This window comes from Dendrobates tinctorius, unplaced genomic scaffold (genome assembly GCF_039654945.1).
Source record: "Dendrobates tinctorius isolate UK_male_01 unplaced genomic scaffold, ASM3965494v1 ptg000043l, whole genome shotgun sequence".
Classification (NCBI taxonomy): Eukaryota; Metazoa; Chordata; class Amphibia; order Anura; family Dendrobatidae; genus Dendrobates; species Dendrobates tinctorius.
In genome coordinates this window covers 8,591,440-8,612,082 of record NW_027361711.1, presented here as the reverse complement: position 1 = coordinate 8,612,082, position 20,643 = coordinate 8,591,440, and the positions used below count along the sequence as shown (strand labels likewise).

The window sequence follows — 20,643 nt, the reverse complement described above, 5'->3', positions numbered from 1 at the left end:
GCAGTAACTCAACCTTGCGTCCGAGACGCAGGTTCAGTTACTCTATTACCGTGTGGGCCCACAAGGCAATAGTTAAAGTTGCCAGCCAATCAGAAGCTGGCAGTGACATCAGCGCGCACGTTGCCGGCATATGACGTCATTGTCATTTGCTGGCAGGTGCGCACTTGAAACGCTGGGAGTGATCATCGCCGCAGGAGCGCGACAAGGTAAGGAGAAAGGTTTTTTTAATTTATTATTATTGAAAGCGACAAGCCGCACTTTGTTTCACCAGCAGGATGGAGACACAAGGACCATGTGTCTCTGTGTCGCCCCTGAGGCTCAGTCGCCACAGAGGTACTGCACCTTCTCCTAAGGTGTAGTGCCCCACCATCCGGGTAAGGAGGGAACTCCTTTCCACACTCCAACACTCGCACCCCCACACAACAGGGTAGTTCTGCACAACCACATTGCGGCTCCTTGCTCAGAGGGTAGTAGAGCACCTTTGGTGGTTCCTTGCTTGGAACACTGGACGTGCTGGGAGGTAGGTGGAGTTAAGATACATAAAAGAGTGGGACAGTGTTGGATGACAAGGTCAGTCTGACAAAAGATGAGTCGGGTAGGAAGTCACTCAGACAGGAGTGAGTATCCCTGGAAGAAGGGATGGAGGAAGGAGTGCTGCAGCTGCCTCAGTGATCTGAGCCAGCTGGCACGGGAAAGGAAAAGAAGGAGAAAGACGTAGAACTGAAACCTAAGATTCCATAAGAAAGAAAGACAAGTACGGAGTGAAGGAGTAGAGAGAACAGAGAGGACGTGGGTTAGAAGAGGAACCCTGCCTATAGGTTCTCAGCGCAAGGCCGGGGCCCAGTCCCCGAGGTTGTATGGACACTTATGGTTCTGCAGCAGACACCGGTGGAGTAGTTGGCTGTAAATGCACTACTCCCATCTATGACTTGGGGCACAACAGCAATTGGATAGAGAGCTGGGACTCAAGAGAAGAGAGTCCCTGAAGCAAGCTACAGCTGTCTGCTGTACAAGTAGAGTTCTTGGGAACATCAGTCAGGAGGAACTCCAGTGTAACTCAGTACTAGGAGATCTTCACACTTTAAGGAGCTATAGAGGAGTCGTTCAGAAAGGTACATGTTGGCGGAGGGTTGGAGGGGAGAATCCTAACTTGCCCAGAGGTTGATTGAGTCTCTGACCCGGAGGACACGGCCCGGAGGCAGGCACCTGTGTGTGTGTACAATGAACTGTCAGTAAAGCTTTGGAATTACAAGCCCCGGTGTCCTCCATTCATTTGTGCGCTAACACATTCAGCACCTCTACAGCTGGGTACCATTCTCCACACCGCCTGCACCTCTCCTCTTCCATTGCATCCATGCTGCCCTAGGGCTACAGCTTCACCTGTGAGGAGCTACACCATCTAGGCTGCAACACACCACCAGCCCCAGAGGATCTGCATGCAGCGTCAGCCTAACATCCTACTTGCCGAACCACAGGTGGCGTCACGAACTATTCCGCTAACTACATTCCACCATTTACATTCCCCCGTTATTTGGGCGCCCAGGGCCACGGACCGGGTCACCACTGTTGTGACACATCCCGCTGACCCCGGCCTAGTACCGAGTACCCCACAGCCCTGGGAGTGTGACCCATCTCCATCCTGCCTGGGGCAGAAAGGAGACATAAGAGCATGATTGGAGAAATGGGGGCAGAATGGAGAAAAGGGGCAGGATGGAGACAAGGAGCAGATTTGGAGGCAAGGGCCATAATGGAGACACGGGGGCAGAATGGAGACAAGGGGCAGGAGGCAGACAAGGAGGCAGGTTTGGAGACACGGGGCAGGATTGGAGATACGGGGGCAGAATGGAGACAAGGGGCAGGATTGAGACAAGGGACAGGATTGAGACAAGGGGCAGGAATACAGACACAGGGCAGGATGGAGACAAGGGGTATAATTGGAGATACGGGTGCAGAATGGAGACAAGGAGCAGGATTGGAAACACCGGGCAGAATGGAGACAAGGGGCAGAACGGAGACACGGGGCAGGATTGGAGACACAGGGTAGAATGGAGACAAGAGAGCAGAATGGAGACAAGGGGAAGAATGGACACAAGGGGGCAGAATGGAGACAGGGGGGGGCAGAATGGAGACAGGAGGCAGTGTTATGATTGGGTCACCGAGGAGGAAAGCAAGACCAAGCTAAGCCACAGAAAACAAGAGAGGTTGGTAACTAAGCGGTTGCAGACCCCTGATCCTATCCACACAACTAGCAGTAGCCGTGGAGCGTACCTACGATGATTCTAGATGCCTCGACACAGCCGGAGAACTAAATAAGCCTAAAGCAAGAAAGGGGAAATCTAAACTGCCCCAGAGCAGACCCCAAAGGAATAGATAGCCCCCAAACATATATTGTCGGTGAGACAAAATGAAAACACAAACGCAGGTAGGAAAATAGGCTGAGCAAACGATGGTGCTCAAACTAACTAAACAGGACAGGAAAGGAAAGACACTGTCTGCAATCATGCAAAAAACCCTGCAAAAAAATGCCCAACATGTCTGATAGAAAAAATACTGAAGTCACTAAACTTCGCCCACTATATCAGCATTCTGGTATATTCTGAAAACAGAGCAAAGAGAGGCCAATCTAATTGGGACAAAAACAAACTGGCACAAGCAGTAACATAAGGATGGAAATTCAGCACAGCCCCAGCCGGGGCTGGCTGACCACACAAAACTGAAATAGACAAAACCAAATCAAATGTGAACAATAGCAAAAGAACACTTAGCTTGAGAAAGCAGGGACTGAGCTGGAAGCTAAAACCTCAGGAGGCAGGAAAAATCACCAGCAGGGATAGAGGGAGTCGGCTGTCTTAAATCTAGTCAGAAACTCCCAATGTCCAATCGTCCTCCTCATTATCAGGTGGCAGGCCTCTGTTAATTAGATCAGCTCCATTACCTCCTGTAACCACCAGAGGGAGCCCAGAAAGAGATCTTGCGATCCCTCTTTCAATACAACCATCTGCACTACCTTCACCAGCAACCAGAGGTAGGCCAGAAAGTGAATTCACAACAGTACCCCCCTTGAGGAGGGGTCACCGAACCCTCATCCACGCCACCAGGCCGATCAGGATGGGCCCGGTGAAAAGCACGAACCAATCTATCGGCATGAATGTCGGAAGCAGAGACCAAAGAATTATCCTCCTGGCCATTACCCTTCCATTTGACCAAGTACTGGAGTCTCCATCTAGCCAAACGAGAATCCAATATTTTCTCTACCTCATACTCCAAATTGCCTTTAACCAATACAGGGTCAGGAGGCGCCGCCATAGGAACTACTGGCTCCACAAACCTCTTCAACAAAGATTTATGAAACACGTTATGGATCTTAAAAGTAACTGGAAGAGCCAATCGAAAAGAAACAGGATTAAGAATCTCCAAAATCTTATAAGGTCCAATGAATCTTGGCTTGAACTTTGGAGACGCAACCTTCATGGGAATATTCTTTGACGACAACCAAACCATATCACCCAGTTTAAACAGGGGACCAATGGTCCTATGCCGGTTGGAAAACCGTTGGGCTTTTTCCTGAGAGAGGGACAACTTATCCACCACTTGGTCCCAAATCTGCTGCATTCTCTCTACCACAGTGTCCACACTTGGGCAGGTCAAAGATTCCACTTGCCCTGAAGAAAATTGAGGATGAAACCCAAAGTTACTGAAAAAGGGCGACATCAAAGTGGCAGAACTAGCTGTATTGTTTAGCGCGAATTCGGCCATGGGCAAAAATGAGACCCAGTCATCCTGATCAGCAGATATAAAACATCTCAAATAGGCCTCCAAAGTCTGGTTTGTTCTCTCAGTCTGTCCATTGGTCTGAGGATGAAACGCAGAGGAGAAAGATAACTGAATTCTCAGATTGGAACAAAAAGTTCTCCAAACTTGGAAACAAACTGGACTCCTGTGTCCAACACAATGTTCTCAGGAATCCCATGCAACCGAACCACCTGTTGTAAAAACAAGGACACCAACTCTGAAGAAGATGGCAACTTTGGGAGCGGTACAAGATGAATCATCTTAGAAAATCTATCACAAATCACCCAGATAACAGTCATTCTCTGAGAGACAGGAAGGTCAGAAATAAAATCCATTGCGATATGGGTCCATGGCCTCTTGGGCACCCGCAGGGGCATCAACAACCCACTAGAACGAGAACAAAGTTTAGACCAAGAACAAGTCCCACAGGACTGCACAAAATTCCTGACATCATGAGATAAGGCAGGCCACCAAAAAGACCGACTCACCAAATCTCTGGTACCAAAAATACCTGGATGACCAGCCAACACGGAGCAATGAATTTCAGACATTACTCTCTTCCTCCACTGTCAGGAACATACAATTTTCCCATAGGGCAACGCTCAGGTTTGTCCTCCTGAAATTCCTCCAGGGCACTTCTCAAATCGGGCGAGATGGCAGAAAGAACAACCCCCTCACCTAGAATGGCAGTAGGCTCGGTCACAATAAGAGAATCGGCAAAGAAACTACTAGAAAGGACGTCTGCCTTAACATTCTTAGTGCCCGGAAGAAAAGATACCACAAAATAAAAACGCGTGAAAAACAAGGCCCACCAAGCCTGTCTAGGATTTAAGAGTTTGGCTGATTCAAGATAAATCAAATTCTTGTGGTCGGTGAGGACCACAACTTGATGTATAGCTCCCTCCAACCCAATGTCTCCACTCTTCAAATGCCCATTTCATGGCCAACAATTCCCGATTCCCCACGTCATAATTACGTTCAGATGGGGAGAATTTTCGAGAAAACAAGGCACAGGGATTCATTTTAGAAGTCACCGGATCTTTTTGGGGCAAAGCAGCTCCTGCACCAATCTCAGAAACATCTACTGCCACCTGAAATGGAAGTGAGACATCAGGTTGCCGTAGAACAGGAGCAGAAGTAAATCTCCGCTTAAGCTCCTGAAATGCCGAGACTGCCTCTGGAGACCAATTCACCACATCAGCGCCCTTTTTGGTCAGATCAGTCAGTGATTTAACAATACCAGAAAAATGACCTATAAATTTACGATAGAAATTAGCAAAACCCAAAAACTTCTGGAGAGCCTTCAAAGAAGTGGGCTGAACCAAATCATAAATGGCCTGTACCTTGACCGGGTCCATTTCAATAATCGATGGAGACAAGATAAATCCCAAAAAGGAAATCCTCTGTACACCAAAGAGACATTTCGATCCCTTAACATACAAGGAATTTTCCCTCAAAATCCGGAACACAGTCCGGACATGTTCCACATGAGAATCCCAATCACTGGAAAAGATCAAAATATCATCCAGATAAATGATCAAAAACTTATCCACAAAGTCCTGGAAAATATTGTTCATAAAAGATTGGAAGACAGAAGGGGCATTAGTGAGCCCAAAAGGCATCACCAGGTACTCAAAATGTCCCTCCAGAGAAATAAACCCCGTCTTCCATTCATCCCCATGCTTGATGCGAATAAGATTATACGCCCCCAAGCTTGGTAAACCAGCAGGCACTTTTAACTCTGGAAAGAAATCAGAAATCAAGGGTAACTGGTACTGATATTTAACAGTGATTTTGGTAAGGGAACGATAGTCAATACAAGGCCTTAATGAACCATCTTTCTTGGTCACAAAAAAAACAGCACCTAAGGGTGAAGAGGATGGTCTAATATGACCCTTCTCCAACGACTCCTTGATATAAGATTGCATAGCATTATGATCGGGTACTGATAAGTTGAAAAGCCGACCCTTGGGAAATTTACATCCGGGCATCAACTCAATTGCACAGTCATAACTCCTATGAGGAGGCAAAGATGCAGACTTACTCTCACTGAATACATCAGAAAAATCAGCCAAATAATCAGGAATATCATGAGACTGGGGAGAGGTGGAGAAAACAGGAGTGTCACTAAGAACACATGGGTCGTCCTCGCAGGGCTGTGGGGTACTCAGTACCGGGCCGGTGTCAGCGGGATGTGTCACAGCAGCGGTGACCAGGTCCGTGGCCCTGGGCGCCCAAGTATTAGGGGAGATTGAATGGTGGAATGTAGTTAATGGAATAGTTCGTGACGCCACCTGTGGTGCTCAGCAAGTGAGATGTTAAGCTGATGCTGCATGCAGATCCACTGGGACTGATGGTATGGTGCAGCAAAGATGTAAAAGCTCCCCACAGGTGAAGCTATAGTCCCAGGGCAGTTGGCACGGGGATGTAGCAGTGCCGGAAGGGTAGGAAGCAGACAAAGACACAGCGGGGTGCAATTTCTGTACCTTTACTTGATAAATGCAGTCCAGGGTCCTGATTACAGATAGTACCGGAGCAGGCTAGCCTGGAAGCAGCTCAAGATTCTCTCTCAGCAGGCGGGCTGTGCAGTCTCCTTCCCTAGCACTTATTTGAGTGAAGTACTCCTAGTACTGAGTTACACTGAAGTTCCTCCTAATCCTCTTCTACTAGCACTTCTCGTATGGCAGACAGCTGTAGCCGCTATTCCTCTCTTTGCTCACTCTGTGCTGTTGTGCCTCCGAGTCTTAGATGGGGGTAGGGCATTTACAGCCTTCTACTCCTCAGGTGTCTGTTGCAGGACCGTTAGTATCCGTACAACCGTGGAGACCAGACTCCAGTTCATGCGCTCTCGCTGTGAGGGAGCTCTCTTTCCTCAGCTCAACCTCCAGCTTCTCTCCACACGTTTGCACACGTGGACCACCTCACACTAACTGACCACTCCTTCCTCTTGGCCCTCAGAGAGCACTCTTCCCTTCAATTCCGGTTCAGAGTCCCCCCTGCTGGCCTGGAGTGGAACTGTGTTGCATGTATAGGTTAACTGCGAGCGAGACCCTTCACTGCTTCCAAGCCTGGCATTACCCTCCCTGGAGGAAGGCAAAGCCACTGTGGCGGCCATACTCAAGGGGGCGCCACACACACTGACAACTCCAACTCATCACAGACACAGATTTCCAATCCAAAACAGGATTATGAGTTTGCAACCAGGGAAAACCCAGAACAATAGTATCATACAAATTTACAATTTTCTTGGTGGTCCGGGGCGACCCGCATTATCACCTGGGTCCAAAACTGGGGGTTATTCTCCGCCAAAGTAGTAGCATCAATACCCCTCAAAGGGATAGGGGTCCGCAGGGGTATCATGGGAAAACCACAATGTTTAGCAAAGTCCAAATCCATCAGATTCAAAGCTGCTCCTGAATCCACAAAAGCCTGTAGATAAGGAGCAGATCAGAGAAATTGCCAAAAGGAACTTAGGTTGTACACTGCCCACAGCAAATGTGTGCGCAAAACGTTTCTCTCATTTAGGGCAGACAGAAATAGTATGAGAGGCGTCTCCACAGAAAAAACTCAGCTTATTACGCTTTCTAAACTGATGTTTCGCCCTAGACAAAACCTTATCACATTGCATGGGTTCAGACGTTTGTTCAAAAGGCAGCAATGCCTTTCGTGTAGTTTTACGTTCACGTAGATGTCGATCAACTTGAATGGCTAATGACATAGAATCATCAAGACCAGAGGGAACAGGAAATCCCAGCATAACATCTAATACGGTTTCTGATAAACCCTTCCGAAAGAGAGCTGCTAAGGCACCATCATTCCATGTAGTAAGAACCGCCCACTTTTGGGATTTTTGACAGTATAACTCTGCAGAATCCTGACCCTGGTTCAATGCCAATAGGGTTTTCTCAGCTTGATCAATAAGATTAGGTTCATCATACAACAACCCCAAGACTTGAAAAATGCATCCACATTAGTCAGAATAGGATTTCCAGGTGTCAGAGAAAAAGCCCAATCCTGGGGATCACCGCGCAGCAAGGAGATGACAATTTTACCCTGCTGCAGAGAGCTCCCCGATGAGTTAGGCTTCAAGGCAAGAAATAGTTTACAATTATTCTTAAAATTCAAAAATTTAGACCGATCCCCAGAAAACACATCAGTAGTAGGGATTTTTGGTTCAACAGCAGGTGATTGAGCGAGATAGGCGGAAATTCCCCACACTTCAGCAGCGAGCTGCTCGACACGATCAGACAATTGTTTAATCTCCATTAAAGAAAAAATCCTCCTATGGCCTCAGAGAAAAAGAGGAAAATATATATATAAAATAAAAAATCTGACACTTTTTTTTTTTTTTTTTCAATTCTCTCCTGCTTTTGAGTACCCTAGAATCTGCAGTTTAGGCTGGTTATTCTGTTATGATTGGGTCACCGAGGAGGAAAGCAAGACCAAGCTAAGCCACAGAAAACCAGAGAGGTTGGTAACTAAGCAGATTGCAGACCCCTGATCCTATCCACACAACTAGCAGTAGCCGTGGAGCGTACCTACGATGATTCTAGATGCCTCGACACAGCCAGAGAACTAAATAAGCCTAAAGCAAGAAAGGGGAAATATAATCTGCCCCAGAGCAGACCCCAAAGGAATAGATAGCCCCCAAATATATATTGTCGGTGAGACAAGATGAAAACACAAATGCAGGTAGGAAAATAGGCTGAGCAAGCGATGGTGCCCAAATTAACTAAACAGGACAGGAAAAGAAAGACAGGAAAGTCTGCAATCACGCAAAAAACCCTGCAAAAAAATGCCCAACACATCTGATAGAAAAAATACTGAAGTCACTAAACTTCGCCCACTATATCAGCACTCTGGTATATTCTGAAAACAGAGCAAAGAGAGGCCAATCTAATAAGGGACAAAAACAAACTGGCACAAGCAATAACATAAGGATAGAAATTCAGCACAGCCCCAACCGGGGCTGGCTGACCACACAAAACTGAAATACACAAAACCAAATCAAATGTGAACAATAGCAAAAGAACACTTAGCTTGAGCAAGCAGGGACTGAGCTGGAAACTAAGACCTCAGGAGGCAGGAAAAATCACCAGCAGGTATAGAAGGAGTCGGCTGTCTTAAATCCAGTCAGAAACTCCCAATGTCCAATTGTCCTCCTCATTATCAGGTGGCAGGCCTCTGTTAATTAGATCAGCTCCATTACCTCCTGTAACCACCAGAGGGAGTCCAGAAAGAGAACTCGCGACCCCTCTTTCAATACAACCATCTCCACTACCTTCACCAGCAACCAGAGGTAGGCCAGAAAGTGAATTCACAACAGGGCAGGATGGAAACTCGGGGGCAGGATGGAGACACGGGGACAGAATGTAGACAGGGGGGCAGAATGTAGATGGGACAGAATGTAGACAGGGGGTAGGAATGAAAGATACGGGGGCAGGATGGGAGACACGGGGCAGGATGGGAGACATGGTGCAGGATGGAGATATGGTACAGGATGGAGACAGATGGGGCAGGATCATGAGGCAGGATGGAGACAGATGGGGCAGGATAGAGACAGATGGAGTAGGATCATAGGGCAGGATGGAGACAGATGGGGCAGGATCATGGGTCAGGATGGAGATAGATCAGGTAGGATCATGGGGCAGGATGGAGACAAATGAGTCAGGATCATGAGGCATCATGAGGCAGATGGGGCAGGATCATGGTGCAGATGGAGCAGGATCATAGGGCAGGATGGAGACAGATGGGGCAGGATCATGGGTCAGGATGGAGACAGATGGGTCAGGCTCAAGGTGCAGGATGGAGACAGAAGGTGTAGGTTCATCGGGCAGATGGGGCAGGATCATGGGACAGATGGGGCAGGATCATGGGGCAGGATGGAGACAGATGGTGTATGATCATGGGGCAGGATGGATATGATGGAGACAGATGGGGCAGGATCATGGAGTAGATGGGACAGGATCATGGGGCAGGATGGAGACAGATGGTGTATGATCATGGGGCAGGATGGATATGATGGAGACAGATGGGGTAGCATCATGGGGCAGATGGGACAGGATCATGGGCCGGATCATGGGACAGATGGGGCAGGATCATGGGCCGGACCATGGGACAGATGGGGCAGGATCATGGGACAAATGGGGCAGGATGGGAAGATCATACGGGACAGAATGGATACTCATGGGGGCAGTATAGGCAAATATATGGCTGGAGCCTGGAATGAGACACACGGGTGCCAGGATGGGGGATATTATTACCGTAGGGGCTAATTAAGGGATATTATTACTGCAGTGATATAATTACTTTATTTTTTGAGGATACTGTTTTAAATGGGGGGCAGTCCTGTTACTGTGCAGAGCAACACTGTCACCTTTTATTCTTCATCTGGTATAGTTTAGAATTTGAGAAAAAAAAAAAGTAATGTGTTCTGCAAGCGGTGCCCTAGGTAACTGTGTCATTTCCTGCAGAGACAAGGCCTGGCTGGAAGACGGTGGTCTGTGCTGGATGAAGATTAAATGTGAACATGAAGGACTTCACCTAGAGACGTCACTGGTGAGTCAGTATGTTACCTGTACACTGTCACTATACACTGTATACTATATACAGCGGTCCTGTGTACAATGTCACCAGTGATCACTGTATTACCTTTACATTATACACTATATGCAGAGCTCCTCCTATGTATAATGTCACCATGATCACTGTATTACCTGTACACCGACACTGCATACTAAGTACAGATCTCCTGTGTATAATGGCACTTTTGGTGACATTAGTATTGTGGTTTTTTCTATTACTGAACAGTATAGTAGCATTCAATCACTATGTGGTGGTAATATGTTGTCTGGCCATGGTGTGGCGGTATTTGTTCCTTGTATGTGCTATTATTTGGTCACTATGTGGTGGTAATATGTGGTCTGGACATGGTGCAGTGGTATTTGTTCCTTGTATGTGGTATTATTTGGTCACTGTGATGGTAATATGTGGTCTGGACATGGTGTGACGATATTTCTTGCTTGTATGTGCTATTAGTTGGTCACTATGTGGTGGTAATATGTGGTCTGGACATGGTGCAGTGGTATTTGTTCCTTGAATGTGGTATTATTCGGTCACTGTGGTGGTAATATGTGGTCTGGACATGGTGTGACGGTATTTGATCCTTGTATGTGGTCACTATGTGGTGGTAATGTGGTGTCTGGCCATGGTGCGGTGGTATTTGTCCCCTGTATGTGATATTATTGGTCAATTTAAAAATTGAAATATAAATAAAAATTTACCTAAATTGTATTGGATATTTTAACAAATATTTAATAGGTTAGAGTAGAGTAGGGCCCGGCCAAAAGAGTCTACCTTGTTGTGGTGGCGGCTTAAAAAAATCTTCTGACTGTGGATAGTTCAAAGAATGGAGGCGCAGCTGGGGTGGAGCCTGGGTGGAGTCTCAAGGGGCCCTCGAAAATTTTGCCAGTATAGGGCCCCGAAATTCCTAGTGGCAGCCCTGCAGTGAGCTATATCAAGGACACTATATTAGCAAACTGCAGGTCTTCTTTTCGTTACTCCATTTTATGCTTCAGATGCATGATTGCTAGCTGAAATGCTAGGTCTCCGGTGGTAACTATTTGTAGCATAATAAACAGACACTCTCTTAATTGGAAGAGATTAGTGAATTATTCCTACTCTATAGGTAAGATCTATAACCCAAACGCTAAATTTGGGTTGTTAGCAGAAACACCACAAATTGTTGTTTCTGCTACTTATGGAGAGATTATTATTATTACAGCGCCATTTATTCCATGGTGCTTTACATGTGAGGAGGGGTATACATAATACATACAATTACAGTAATCTTAAACAATACAAGTCAAGACTGGTACAGGATGAGAGAGGACCCTGCCCGTGAGGGCACACAATCTACAAGGGATGGGGGAGGATACAGTAGGCAAGGGTAGAGCTGGTCGTACAGCGGTTTGGTGGATCGGTGGTTACTGCAGGTTGTAAGCTTGTCGGAAGAGGTAGGTCTTCAGGTTCTTTTTGAAGGTTTCCATGGTAGGCGAGAGTCTGATATGCTGTGGTAGAGAGTTCCAGAGTAGGGGGGATGCAAGGGAGAAGTCTTGTATGCGATTGTGGGAAGAGGAGATAAGAGGGGAGTACAGAAGGAGATCTTGTGAGGATCGGAGGTTTCGTGCAGGTAAGTACCGGAACACGAGGTCACAGATGTATGGAGGACTCAGGTTGTGGATCGCTTTGTATGTCATGGTTAGGGTTTTGAACTGGAGTCTTTGGGTAATGGGGAGCAAGTGCAGGGATTGACAGAGGGAAGAGGCCAGGGAATAGCTGGGGGACAGGTGGATTAGTCGGGCAGCAGAGTTTAGAATAGATTAGAGGGGTGCGATAGTGTTAGTGGGGAGGCCACAGAGCAGGAGGTTGCAGTAGTCAAGGCGGGAGATGATGAGGGCATGAATTAGGGTTTTTACAGATTCTTGGTTGAGGAATGTACGGATCCGTGAAATATTTTTGAGTTGAAGTCGGCAGGAAGTGGAAAGGGCTTGGATATGTGGTTTGAAAGAGAGATCAGTGTCAAGGATAACCCGGAGGCAGCGAGTTTGTGGGACTTGTGAGAGTGGGCAGCCGTTTACTTTAATGGATAGGTCCATTGGGGGGGTCACGTGAGATGGGGGAAAGATGATTAATTCTGTTTTGCCCATATTAAGTTTTAGAAATCTAGCGGAGAAGAAGGATGAAATAGCAGACAGACATTGAAGGATTCTGTTTAGGTGATATCTGGTCCAGAGGTGTAGATCTGTGTGTCATCAGCTTAGGGGTGATACTGAAAGCCATGTGATTCTATGAGCTGTCCGAGGCCGAAGGTGTAAATGGAGAAGAGCAGTGGCCCTAGGACTGAACCTTGCGGGACTCCGATGGATAGGGGCGCTGTGAGGAGGTGGTGTGCGAGAGGGAGATGCTGAATGTCCAGTCTGTTAGGTTTGATGCAAACCAAGATAGGGCCAAGTCTGTGATACCAAGAGATGAGAGGGTCTGTAGTAATAGGGAATGGTCCACTGTGTCAAAGGCAGAGGACAGGTCGAGAGAGGAGGAGGACAGAGTAGTGTCACTTGGCCTTGGCGGCTAGTAGGTCATTGGTGACCTTAGTTAGGGCAGTTTCGGTGGAGTGGTGTGGCCGGAAGCCAGATTGTAATCGGTGAAGCAGGGAGCAAGAAGAGAGGTGGGAGGACAGTTCAAGATGGACGTGTTGTTCCAGTAGTTTTGAGGCATAGGGGAGAAGTGATATAGGGCGATAGCTAGATACAGAGGATGGGTCAAGAGAGGGCTTTTTGAGGGTAGGTGTGATTGAGGCTTGTTTAAAGCTTGAGGGGAAAACACCAGTTGTTAGTGATAGGTTGGAGAGGTGGGTTAGAGTTGGGATGAAGACTGTGGTGAGGTTTGGGATGAAGTGGGATGGGATCGGGTCAAGTGCACAGGTAGTGAGATGTGATCTTGAGAGTTGAGTGGAGAGTTGATCTTCTGTAATGGTGGAGAAGTTGGTTTTGGAGGAGGAGGGCAGGACAGTTAGGAGGAAGGGCACTGGGGATTGTTGACCAAGACTGTCTCTGATGTTATCAATCTTCTCCTTGAAAAATGAGGCAAAGTCTTCAGCTGAGATGAGTGGGGAAGGAGGAGGTGCTGGGGGATGGAGAAGAGAATTGAAGGTGTTGAATAACTGTTTAGGGTTGTGAGACAGGGAGGATATGAGAGATGAGAAGTAGGTTTGTTTTGCTGCAGCAAGCGTGTCCTTGAAAGTAGTGAGAGACTGTTTGAATGCGATGATAGTGGGGATATCAATGGAAAGGAAATGAAGCAGCCAGGTGGTGAAGTGGTCAAAGAAGGTGATTGGCCCTGGACGGCGGTATATGACAGCTAGTTGGAGGTTGGAGGGGGAGTAGATGCGCACAGAGTGCACCTCAAAGGAAGGGAGGGTAACAGAGGATGGCAGTGGGATTGGGGTGAAGGGGCAGTTATCTGACAGGAGAAAACCAACTCCTCCACCATGCTTGCTGCTGGGTCGGGGGGTGTGGGAAAGGTGGAATCCACTATACAAGAGTGCAGCAGGAGAGACTGTGTCAGAGGGGGTGAGCCAGGTTTCGGTGATGGCGAGGAAGGATAGTTTGTTCGTAATAAAAAGATCATGGATAAAGGAAAGTTTGTTGTAGACAGACCGAGCATTCCACAGAGCTCCTGTTAGTGGGACTGGGGATACTGGAGATATTGATTATAAATAACTGTATGTAAATTGGAATTACCATTATTTTTTAAGGGATTATTGGAGCATTACTTTGCACATGAAATTCCTATTGATATATTTACCATTGCAAACCTTTTTCTTTCCCTTCCCCCCATGTCTGTCCACTAGCTGTTTAGTGCAACAGTATCCAGAGATTTTATTTAAAAAACAATGCAACACAAAGCCTAATAAATGACACATCCCTGGAATCAGGGTTTGCCCCCACATCATAATGCTCTCAGGGTAGCAAAAACCTAGTGACAAATTCCCTGTAGCGGTAAGGGCTCTTTGTCGCTACAACACCTGCTTAATAAGGTCCAGTAAGATAGAAAGCAATAAAAAATTATATAAAATTCAGATTGGATTAGGTATTCACTGACAGCCCTATATATTATCAAATATCTGAGGAAGCCCTATACACAATGAAATAGAGTTGCAGTTTTGCATATGCTATCAGAAAAAGAACTGTTTTTACATGTTAGGGCAACAGTATTAGTGTTTTACATTTACAATTAGGGGGTTTTCATGGTGGCTCAGTGGTTAGCACTGCTGCTTTGCAACACAGGGAGAACAACACAGGGAGTACAACATTTGCAATGAATTTGTTCTCCCTGTATTTGTGTGTTTTTCCTCTTGGTCCTCAGGTTTCCTCCCACACTCCAAGGATATACAGTATTGATAAGGAATTTATGTGGTGAGCCACAGTGGGTCATTGATGATGACTAGGGATGAGCGAGTACTGTAGTATTCAGACTCGCTGTACTCGTTATGAGTACCTCCTAATACTCGGGTACTAGTAATGAGTACCGAGTACAATGTAAGTCTATGGGAAATGCGATTAATAGGCGGGCACTGTGATGGACTGGGCGGGGATTGTGCTGAGACTGTGCCTGGCTATGTGGGACTGTGCTGGCCTGTGCGGGGACTGTGCCAGGCTATGCCGGACTCTGCTGGCCTGTGCAGGGACTGTAACAGGCTGTGTGGGACTGTACTGGCCTGTGCGGGACTGTGCAGGGCTTTGCAGATACTGTGCGGGACTGTGTGGGACTGTGGTGGGCTGTGCAGGGCTGTGCGGCGACTGTGCGGGGACTGTGCGGGGACTGTGCAGGACTTTGCAGGTACTCTGCGGGACTGTGCTGGGCTGTGTGGGACTGTGGTGGGCCGTGCTGGGCTGTGTGGGGACTGTTAGGGGACTGTTCCGTGCTGTGCGGGACTGTGCAGGGCTGTGTGGGGACTGTGCGAGGACTGTGCGGGCTGTTGCAAATATTGCAAGGCGAGTAGTGAAATACTCACAAGGATTCGAGTACCGCAAGTACCGCATTACTCGCCGAGTACCGAATCCTCATGAGTATGCTCGCTCATCCCTAATGATGACTGTAAAAATTAACAGCACTTAAAAAATGTTTGTATAATAAAGTTTATTACTTTTTAGAGAAAACTAACATGTACTAATGCTGTTTTTCTGAAGTCTTGATTTCTTTTTTTTGCAGATACTTATGGGACTCTTCCATCTAGGTTTTATCGCCATGTATTTATCTGAGCCTTTACTGAGCGGCTTTGTTACTGGGTCGTCCCTTACCATCGTAACCTCCCAGATGAAATATCTTTTAGGCTTGAAGATTCCTCGTCGTGACGGTGCAGGGTCGCTTATTATGACTTGGATTGATGTTTTCTCAAACTTACCAGCCACTAACATTTGTGACTTGTTAACAAGTATTGTTGCGATAGCTGTTATGCTACCAATCAAATTCATCAATGACAAATTTAAGACTAAGTTAAAAGTTCCTCTTCCAGTAGAGTTATTTGTTATTATTGTGGCCACTTTGGTTTCCTATTATTTCAATTTCAATGGCAAGTATAAATCTTCAATTTGTGGAACAATTCCTACTGGATTCATGGCCCCAAGAGCACCACATTGGGAATTAATTCCAAGAATTGCAACTGATGCCATTCCAATTGCTATAATTGGGTTTGCAATGACAGTATCCCTGGCTGAAATTTTTGCTAAAAAACATGGGTATACTATCAGTTCTAACCAGGAGATGATAGCTATTGGCATGTGCAATGTGATCCCATCTTTTTTTCATTCTTTTGCAAGCTGTGCTGCTCTAGCCAAATCTCTACTTAAGGAGTCTACTGGTGCCAACACACAACTCAATGGTATTGTGACGTCAATAGTATTGTTACTCGTACTTTTAGCTATTGCTCCGCTCTTCTATTCACTGCAAAACTGTATTTTAGCAGTTATCACAATTATTAGCCTTAAGGGTGCAATTATGAAATTTGGAGACACACCAAAAATGTGGAGGATTAGTAGAATAGACACCTTGGTCTGGTGGGTCAGCATGTTGGCTTCTTCATTGATAACAACTGAAATTGGACTGTTGGTTGGTGTCTGCTTCTCCATGCTCTGTGTGATTTTCCGTACGCAGAGGCCAAGGGCTACTCTTTTGGGCCAAGTCAGTGGGACAGAGATTTATGAAGATCAGTTTAAATACAAAGAACTGGATAATGTGCCAAATATTAAAATATATCGTTTTGATGGTTCTCTGTACTATGCTAACAAGGATTATTTTAAATCAACTTTGTATAGAAAAACTGATGTTAACCCATCGATAGTGTTGGCCTTACAAAGAAAGTACAAAAAAGAAGAGAGTGATGCCAATGCGCAAACAAAACGCATATTTTTTTCAAAGCTAAATGCAATTAAAACAGTCTGTGAACATCTGAAATCTACTGATAAATCCAACCCCACCATCAGTATGCATTCTTTGATAATTGACTGTGGTGCCATGCAATTCGTAGATAGTGTAGGTCTCAGTGTACTCAAAGAGGTTCGCAATGACTATGAGGAGATAGGTGTGTGGGTGTTTCTTGCCAACTGTAATCCCTCAGTCCGCCAGTTACTGCACAGGGGTGACTTTTTTAATGGCACAAATAACAGGGCTGGTGTCCAGGCATTTCATAGTGTTCATGATGCAGTCACTTTCGCTGAGAGGAAATTCCAAAACAAAACAAGGATACATGAAATAGATAATGAAGATTTTTCCTCTACTTCTCTTGAAGAAGGCAACAAAGGCACCAAACTGTAAAATTGTTTTTGTAGCAGTGAATCATTTATTAAAAATGCTTATTTTATTGGAAACATTACAATATTTGCTAATTTGAAAATTTCAAATATGGGAGAACACTTTATATAAAGATAAATGGGTTATTTTCTGACATATTAGCATCATGAGATCACTCATATTTCTATTTTAACATGTTCATGCATGACAAGACTACTTCACTGACAAACCATTATGATATTTTATCAGAATTTACTGTTATTTAACCTAAAGTAAGGTGGCATACCCCGACAATCTGAATTTTTTTTCGAAGTCTGCTTGATAATAGTATGTACTAAATTGTTAAACACTAGGTAAGGGTTCTTTCAGATGTCAGTGTGACCTGTACATGTGGTGACAGTTTTCACACGTGCCAGATATACTTACACACATAGACCCATTAAAGTGAATGGGTCTGGGCACACATCATTGTATTTCCACGGATTTGTGTCCGTGGGTAAAATTTGCTGACATGTCCCTTTCTTAACAGCAGCACAGGCTGCAAAACATCCTGCAGACGTATGACACTTGGATGGCATCTGTGTGTCATCAGTTTGACACGTACCGGCACCTGGGAAGCAGCTGTGCTGTTAGCTCTGTTCCTTGGTGCCAGATGCTGAAGACTGCTCTCATGATTCTCCACTGCTCGTCCTGCAATCATGGCTAGCAAGAGAGACTACTACTACTATCATCAGCCTACATCTGCTGCTGCTGATAACAGTGAGAGCAGGTGGCGACTGATGGAACTATTCATCATCTGCCTCATGCACTATAAATAATTATATAAAAGAAAAAATGCATGGGTTCCTCTGTATTTTTGGTAACCAGCCAGGCAAAACTAACAGCTGCGAGCTGCAATGCTCAGCTGTCAGCTTTAGCAAGGTTGGTTTTAATGAACATCGAGCCCGTGGATTAGTAATCCCATAGTTGTATGGTAAAGAAACACACAGCAAGTCTAAAGTCTTATTTAAAATAAAAACTAAACACATTTTTCAACTTTCATTTAAAAATAACAAACACAGTTATACTCACCTTACACTCATTCCATTCAAGTCTTCGTCTCCCGTAATAAAACAAAAATATAAAACAACTATATCCCTCACCTGTCCAATGTTCCGTCCCACACTGTAATCCATGTCTGGGGATAAATAGTTTTCAACCTGGACAGTGCCAAGATGTGACCGTCCAGACTGAGAGCCACTGATGAATGAGCTGCTGCTAGTGCAGCATCAGTGAGCAGCAGTGATGTCATCAAGGTTACAGTGGGTCTCTGAGGCTGTGTTCCCAGCTGGGCTGAACTGTCGTGATTTCAGCACATGCACACACGGATTCTGATATCCCCAGTACTGGTACAGGAAATATCTGGATGTGGGAAAGAGCTCTAAAACTCACATTGAAAAAGACTTGGGTGTATAGATGGATGGCATTAAAGTAAGCATAGATGCTCGTCATGATGAAAACATAGTTTTTTTTTTAATTTTTTTACCTATTTTAAGTTTGTTATCACCTTAATTGAACTGATCTGGACAATAATGTTTCCAGGCAATTTTAACTGAAAAATGAATGCAGTAAGAATGACAAAAGACAAAAACCAACTCAGAATTGCATGGGTTTGTTTCGCAGTTAGAGTATTTTAATTTTCATTTTTATGCATTATATGGTAAGATAAATGATGTCGATGAAAACTGTAACTCATTCCACAAAAATAGCCCTCAAACAATTATGTTGAAGGAAAAATAAAAAAGTTATTTCTTTCAAAACATGGGTAGGAAAAATGAAAGCTAAAAACAAAAACTTTGCAGCTCGTTAAAGGGGTAATCGGTAGGAGAAGCTAAGAATGTGTTTTTTTTTCATAAAAAAATAGATACTACAAGGATTTTAAAAGCTGAAACCTGGGCCAAATATGGATCCAATATTAAAAGTAAAGCCATAGAAAGAGGAAACCAATGAATAGGCTAAGGCCGGGATCACACATGCGAGAAACTCGGACGAGTCTCGCATGTTAATACCCGGCACTGCCGCCGCCACTCGGATCGTAGCGTGTGGCCGCGTAGCACTACATGGAGCCGCACGCTCTGCTCCCGAATGCCGGGTATCAACATGCGAGACTCATCCGAGTTTCTCGCATGTGTGATCCTGGCCTAACAGTATTTACCTACTCAGGTCACAAAACTATTGCACTATCAGGATGCAGCAACTCCATGTAATAAAGACGGTGGCAACACAGGTGCAAAATAGTGATGAGACAAGCTCTCACAACCTACAAATTCATAAAGGGGGTGATTGTTTAGTTTTAACCCCTTTCCTACATTAGACGTACTATTCAGTCCATGTGACCTGGGATCTAAGTCCCAAGGATTGAATAGTACGTCTAGTGCGATCAGCTGCGCTCTCGGGGAGAGCGCAGCTGATCGCGGCCGGGTGTCAGCTGATTATCACAGCTGACACCCGGCACCATGTGTCAGGGGCGGTCATGGACCACCCCCGACAAATTAACCCCTGGCACACTGCAATCAAACATGATCGCAGTGTAGCGGCGGCATAGGAGAGAAGCGCACAGGGAGGGGGCTCCCTCCGTGCTTCCTTGAGACCCCCGGAGCAACGTGATGTGCAGTGCCGCTGTGGGGGCCTCCTTTCCTGCAGGTCCCCGGATCCAGTATGGTGGCGGAGATCTTCTGGGGCCTGCAGGGAGCCGGCTTCCTCATGCCTGCAAAGCGCCGGCATGAGGAAGCCTCCAGCACTGCCTATGACAGATCGCTGATCTGTCACAGCGATCTGTGATGTGACAGATCAGCGATCTGTCACATGACAGTGATGTCCCCCCTGGGACAATGTAATAAAGTTAAAAAAAAGTGTAAAAGTAATTTATAAAAAATCGCTAAATAAATTTAAAAAAAAATATTTCCTAATAAATTCATTTTTTGAAAAAAAAAAACAAAAAACAATAAAAGTACATGTATTTCGTATCGCTGCGTCCGTAACGAATAAAAAATAATGCTTTATCATCATACTGCCAAACAAAAAATGCAATAACGCACAGACATAAATAACCATGGTACCGCTGAAAACGTCATCTTGTCCCGCCAAAAACGAGCTGCCACACAGCATCATCAGCGAAAAAATAAAAAAGTTATAGCTAGCAGAATAGAGCGATGCAAAAATAATTATTTTTTATATAAAATTGTTTTCATTGCATAAAAGCGCCAAAACATAAAAAAAGACATAAATGAGGTATCGCTGTGACCGTACTGACCCGAAGAATAAAACTACTTTATCAATTTTACCGCACACAGAATGGTGTAAACGCACCCCCCAAAAGAAATTCATGAAACGCTGGTTTTTGCTCATTTTGCGTCCCAAAAATTGGAATAAAAAGTGATCAAAAAATGTCACATGCCGAAAATAGTACCAATAAAAACGTCAACTCGTCCCGCAAAAAATAAGACCTCACATGACTCGGTG

The 20,643-nt window shown here is 45.4% G+C and overlaps 1 protein-coding gene across 1 annotated transcript in view; it reads left to right on the top strand.

Moving 5' to 3' along the window:
* Positions 1 to 17,166, top strand: part of LOC141089006 (sulfate transporter-like) — a 49,710-nt gene extending 32,544 nt beyond the window's left edge. The window contains exon 3 of the mRNA XM_073575290.1: positions 15,565 to 17,166. Coding sequence (XP_073431391.1) covers positions 15,565 to 17,166 — 1,602 coding nt within the window. The remainder of the gene's footprint in view (positions 1 to 15,564) is intronic.
* Positions 17,167 to 20,643: the final 3,477 nt, after the last annotated feature.